The following is a 6,622-nucleotide window of genomic DNA, read 5'->3' on the forward strand; positions in this document are numbered from 1 at the left end:
GTAATACATAACACCAAGCCATGGGCTGATTAACTTCCAAAGACAGTTTAATAAATAAAGAGAAATGCAAATCATGCTCCAGGTTTCAAGTTTTGTACCATCTTTTGATAGCTATTAAAAGAATATTATTAAAATATTGAACATCACTGAAATAAAGTCCGATTTTAACTCTGTTTGCAAAATTTAAACCCATGCACTCATAATTCCAGGGACCTAAAATCATTGAAGGACCTCACAGGCTTAGAAAAGTATTTACTCCTTAAGAGAAAAATTTCCAATTAAAATGGCTCGTAGCTCCAGAATCCTTCCTGAACACACTGAGCGAGCACTTTACTGCCAGCAGTGCCAAATCCCTGCAGCTCTCAAAGCACTCCTCAAAAACAGGCTTTGTCCTACTCCCCTCAGATATTCTTTGGATCAAGATTCTCAGGAATAGCCATCACTCCACCAAATTTAGGCTTGAGCAAGTAGCTCAAGGTCATAAAGCAAATCATCTGCAGAATTTAGAGTAGACATAGACACTGTGGCCTCAAGTATTGTTTTTAAAATGACAGTACAGAAGAAAATACAGAATTATAGAGATCATAACTGTTAAAAACAGTTGATTACAAGTGACACCTGAGTGAATCAAATAATGATTTTTGTTACTTATTTGAAATAGGCTTTTATAATTGGATCCTGACCTATCTTCAGTTAAATACCATTTAAATCCATGCTAAGTCATCATGTTCTCGTCAACAGATTTTAGACTGAGCCAGCTCTACGCTCCCTACGAAGGACTGTTAACACCCTTAAAACAAATACGTTTTATATGACTGTTGGACAGACAGCTGTGCAAGTGAGTTTAACCAGGCATAACTCACTTCTTAAAGAGTCACCAAACAAACCTGAACCCAACGTTTGGCAGAAAAATATTTCCACCAGTTTTCCCCAACCCAGAGTTCAATCACACCTGGAAAACCAGCAAACCTCCCCCCACCACCACCATTTCCCCTCTCAGGCACCAGTAAACAAGCAGTCAGTTTAAGCTCTGCTTACAAAAGCTAAATGTGATGGTGATACATCAGTCACCTGAGGGGTAGAAAAGTGAGGACTGTAGCACTCACCCGGGCTGAAAGTTTCAGAAACACTGGAATTTGTCAGTACCTTGCACCAAGCAGTAGAGGGCCTGAGTAAAGAGAGAGGTGGGCAATCGCCTGCGCTGCAATGGGTGTTAACCAAAGCTGCGGGAAAAGAGCTTTGGGCCCTTTGTCTTTTGTTGTTCAGTTTAAGACAACGATGAACAAGCATGAAAAAAGCTGCAGCTGTAGCACTACCTGCTGAATATCAAAATAAACACAATAATAAACACAATCTCCATTTAATTTTGAAATTTAAGGGGGGGAAAAAATCCAATCGCATTCAAATTCTCTGTAGGTCAAGAGAAAGTTTGTTTTTTGGTTTTGTTTGAAATGACATTTTTCCAGCAGACATCCAACTTCAATAAATGCTCCTTTTCACAGGGGAAAATAACTCTGTACTGCCTCGCCTATGAAAATATTTTTCTCCTGGCACAACCAGGTTTCATTCCTAACCTGAGACGGTCTGACTACTTTGAGAACAATCAGCCACTTTTATTGATTAAACAAACATGAAAAGAAATAAATTATCTTTAAAAAGCAGCTTTCCACAGCTTTCATACACAGAAAGAAGACGAAATAAAAAAATAGGGTCATTTTGTGCTACTTCCTTTCTTTAATTTTATTGAGAGTCAATCTAAATAATTAATACAAAGACAAAATTACTTCATTTATGAAGATTAAAAGACTTTACAGTATAAAATTCCCTGAGATACAATACGTAACTTAATGGATCACATAATTCTGTTCCATTTATACCATAATCAAAAAGTAATATTATTTGTTCCCCTTATAAAAAACAAGAAAATGGTCTTCCTTTCTCTCCCTCCACCCCAATACCTTAAGGCATGGAATAAAACACTTTATCAAAATGTATTACAAGAGTTTGTTCTACTTAAAATAGAAAATACATTTGCTTAATTTTTACAGATGGGTGACATCTTGTGGAACCCGGTACCTGACCTACAATCCAACTTGCCCAAACTTTTTATTCACCGTTGAACTTGGGCTCTACAAAGTGAATTACGAAAGCCAGTCCCAAGCTCACAGTCCTACACTAACTACCAGCGGGTGAGCCAAAAACCAAACTGGATTTATTGAGACACTGTTCTACCGACTTCAGCAGCTGTAGACCAGGGCTGAATTGCCTCACAAATCTAAAGGGAAAAGTGTGCAATGTTGACGCAAGAACTATGAAACTAGAAAAAGCTTCTTTTCTCCCAAAGCAAGAGCTCTGCAATAATTATTACAATACTGCAGTTTTCATTATACAGTTCTTAAAAATACTCAGTGCATGACTTACAAACGCAGCACAACTGCGAACACCTTATTCAAACACAATGCTTTAATTATTGCATAGCTCTTTTCTGAATTTTACAAAACTCTTGTTCATCAAAGATTTCAACTGCTTTTCTTAGACTGAGAAAAAGTATCAGTTATCAGATACCAAGTATCTTTGGAAATTCCAATGCTCCTGTAGCCTGTGGCATTACTAATGATTACAAAGAAGAATTGCGTGTCTGGAAACTTTTAGAAAATGCTAAAAAATTTAGGAGGACTGAAAAAAATGCATTTAGTTTCAGCAGGCTGATAAAAAATAGTGCAATCTTAAATATTAGTTCACCATTTTTAAGATTGTGGTTTTGTATACATTTATATGAACCGTGATAAAAACTAAACAGAAAAAAAGGGTAATTCAAAGGGAGACAGATTTTATTATCCTGACACTTAGCTATTACTGTTAATGCTATACATAAATTAAGATTTTTAAAATTATCAAAACCAATTTTATGGGAGTAGTAGCCACAGCAGAGAAACACTTTTTCAATAACCTTTAGTTCTATGCTTACCTATTCATGAGGAACATCTTATTTTAAATAATTTACCATAGGTTGTCAGCTCATAGATCTACAGAGCATCTACCCAACATCCCTTATTGCTCATCAAATCTAATCCTTTTCTAACCACAAATGCCAGCAAACTCACCTGTACTGATGCCCATCTTCTATTGACAACTAACTTTCTTCTTTCCCCACCTGTTCTGGGCCCATGATTTTATTCCGAATTAAGTCTCTGGGTAACTGGATGAATCTCTTAATCATTTGTGCAGGACTCCTGTGGGTTATCATTTTTTGCCACTAAACCTTATAGTTGCAAAGGGCAGGGAAGCTTCAGCTTCCTGAGGATGTGTAATTGCAATTGAAATCTCCTGGATTTCACCAAGCAAGTGGTGAAAATACGTGGGAAGCAAGTGGGAAACACGTAACCAAAAAATAACCATACACTGACTACCAGGAAGACTCCAGCAAAATGGCAGAGTCTGAAAGGGAGTAACTACAGTAAATGTTCCTGGGAGGCACTGAGAGAAGAAAATTTATCTTAGGAACCTACTTATTGATTAAAAAATTGAGCTGGTAAAACCCCTCAAAACGAAAGGAAAAAAAAAAACCAAACCAGTAAATCTTTGTTTTTTATAGTCTTTCCTCACACAATCTGTATTTTACCAACAGTCTAGATCTTATTCTCTACAGAAATTTTCCTTTTGAAAGGCAGTGATTTGGGACTTGAGTTTCAGGTGGTTTGGTTTTTTTTCTGTCATAATTATTTTACAAACAGCAAAGTGGCATCCTGAGCAGTCTGCCATGCAGCAGCATTTTTAAAAACACGTGCCAAAAGTCAAATCACTATACAACAGGACAGCCTAATGATACTAGAGAAATAATTTAGCCTTTCTGTATACATATTCAATATAGTAATAAAAACCCTGTAGTTCTGAGCCTTTCCCTGCTTTTTTCCTATACGGCAGTAATTTTGCAGAGAAAAACATGCAGATTCCTGTAAACATTTTCTAATTCCTGAATAAAGGGAGGGTGGAAACGTTCCAACTTTTTTTCCACAGTCTGTCTTTTTCTGTACTTAGAGATCTTCTCCACCTTCATAAACACGCCTATGGTCTCAGTAGACAGTGGAAGAAATACTCTGCATCATCTGAGCTTTTTATTCCACTTGGATCCAGTCCCCTCCATACACTTTTTCCTAAATGGAATTATTATTTGGCTCAAAGCATTATTGGTTGGCTGCTGCTATTTCAAGCGTTGCTAAAAAGTGCTACTGTATCATTGCATTCTTACATTCAACACTTGCGGCTCAGAACTCGTCTGCAAATAGATTTTCACTTTAAAATATTCACTTTTGTCTTCGGAGTACAGAACGCCAGCGCTGATCACGTATACCCTGTAAGCAGAAGCTTCATGGTCCAGGAAGCTGTCATAGCCGACAAAATTGGTTTCAGCTGTGTGGCTGAAGAACTTGGCATCTGTAATTCATGTCGAGCTGTGCACAAGGTTTCAGATCGGTACGACTTCTGGAAATTTAACTTTGCTCTTTAAGAATCATCTTTCCTGATGTTTCTTTGTACTTCCATAATTTTGCACTTTAATAAAAATCTTTCTTTCATGGGCTGTTCACAGCTCTTTTACCTGTACCTGTAAGGCTTCTCTCACTGATGACAGCCTCCTGCACACCTCCTCGGCTAATGATCTCCGTGAGATCCATCCTTCCCTATGCCTTGACACAGTCCACTGAGGCTGGTGAACCTCACCTGCCAGAAACATCAGCTTTCAAACCAGCCAGCCAGATTTCGTACAGTCTTGATTTGATTCCCGGCTGCCCTCACGGCCTCGCAAACCTTACAGAAATGCTCGTCCCAGAAGGAGGTGACGTGGACCTCGTACTTCTTCCTCCAGGCAAAATACCTCCTGTAGTTAGGTTTGCTTTTATCGAGGAATTTCAGGTAGGTGGCCAGCAACCGGGGGCTGGGGAAGTCGTCGACGTGGATGAAGGAGTCGGGGGGGATGAAGCGCTCGTAGTTGGCCCTGCGGGGGCCGAGGACGACGGGCACGGCGCTGGCGGCAAAGGCATTTCTCCAGAGCTTCTCGGTGATGTAGTCGGTGTGCTGGGAGTTCTCGAAGGCCAGGTAGAACTTGTAGGCCGAGACGGTCTCCACCAGGCCACCCTTGGCCAGTGCCAGCCCCCGCGCCCCGTACACGTCGATGGCCAGGTGCTCCTTCAGCTGGCGGTAGTAGCGCACCCGGGCGTGCTCCTCGTTCCAGTTGCTGATGACCCAGGCCACCAGCCGTGTCTTGCGGGGCAGGACGAAGGGCCGGGGCGCCGGCGGGGCATAGAGGTAGCCGTAGGGCACGAAGATGTCCGAGTCCCGCCGGTAGGACATGGTCCAGTTGAAGAGGCCGGCCAGCCCCCGCAGCCCGGGGGAGTGCGAGGGCGACTCGAAGTTCATCCACACCCAGAGCTGCCGGGGGGGCCGCGGCGGGGGCCCGCGGGGCAGCCCCTGGGCGCCGTGCAGGGCCAGGTCGCGGTGGTGGAAGAGCACGGCCTGCGCCTCGCCGTAGCGGCTCCGGTCGGCGCTGAGGCGGCAGCCGGTGATGTTGTACCGCCGCAGGCAGTCGGCCGTGCGCCGCGGCCGCCCGAAGGGCTCCCACCACAGCAGCACGTTCACCTCGCCGCCCACCCGGCCTCCCGCAAGGGTCGGCGGGGCCGCCACCGGCTCCGGCAGGCGGGCGTAGAGGGCGAGGGCGGCGGCGGCGCCCAGCAGCCCGGCCGCCAGCGCCCACCGCCGCCCGCGCAACCGCCGGCGCCACCGCCGCGGGCAGCCGGGGCGCCCGGCGGGGCGGCGGCGCGGGGCCGGCTCCATCCAGGCCGCCCGCTGCCGCCGCTCTGCCTTTGGCGGCCGCCGCGGGGCAGCCGCGGGGCCGGGGCCGGCAGACGCATGCTGCGGCTGGGGCTGCTGCCGCCGCCGCCTCTCAGCCCCCACCCCCGGCCCCGCCGGCGGGGAGGTGCAGGGACCGCCGCCCCGCCCGGACATGCCGGCCCGTCCTCCCCGGGCGGCCGGCGGACCCGCCGCCTCCCGGACCCGAGGCTTCCGCCCACCGCCGCGGCCCGCCCTGGGGTGCCGCCCTGCCCCGCCCGCGCCTCGCCCGCCGGCTGCCGGCAGGGCTCCGGGGCTCGCTGAGGTAGCTGCGGGCAGCCTGTGGGCAATGGCAGCCCCGGGGCTCGCTGAGGAGGCCACAGGCAAGTGCAGGCAACAGCAGCCCCGGGAGTCGCCGAGGTGGCTGCGGGCAGCCTGTGGGCAATGGCAGCCCCGGGGCTCGCTGAGGTGGCTGCAGGCAGCGTGTGGGCAATGGCAGCCCCGGGGCTCACTGAGTTGGCCACAGGCAGGTGCCAGCAATGGCAGCCCGTGCTCCCTGGCCCACTTGGTTGCTCATCCCCGACTCCGGGTTGCAAAGGGAATTTGTGTCTCCGCTCTCAGAATGGGCCCTCCTGACCAGATCCAAGGCCCCAGCTGGCACAGGAAGGGTCACAGGGGGCTTTGGGGCACCCGTGGGCTGTGAGCACCTTAGGGCAGAGGACCAAGGGCAGAGGAGAGCCCTGCCACCCACACCACCAAGGCCGACACAGTCTCATGTCTGCTCCGACACTTCCCAGGC

At 47.4% G+C, this 6,622-nt stretch overlaps 1 protein-coding gene across 1 annotated transcript; it reads right to left on the reverse strand.

The window, feature by feature from the left end:
* Positions 1-4,731: 4,731 nt before the first annotated feature.
* On the reverse strand, positions 4,732-6,000 carry FUT4 (fucosyltransferase 4). The gene has a single exon (XM_074152469.1). It carries the CDS (start codon positions 5,998-6,000, stop codon positions 4,732-4,734), a length of 1,269 nt encoding a protein of 422 aa, XP_074008570.1.
* Positions 6,001-6,622: the final 622 nt, after the last annotated feature.

The sequence above is a fragment of the Numenius arquata genome, chromosome 1, assembly GCF_964106895.1.
Source record: "Numenius arquata chromosome 1, bNumArq3.hap1.1, whole genome shotgun sequence".
In the NCBI taxonomy this organism is placed as follows: domain Eukaryota; kingdom Metazoa; phylum Chordata; class Aves; order Charadriiformes; family Scolopacidae; genus Numenius; species Numenius arquata.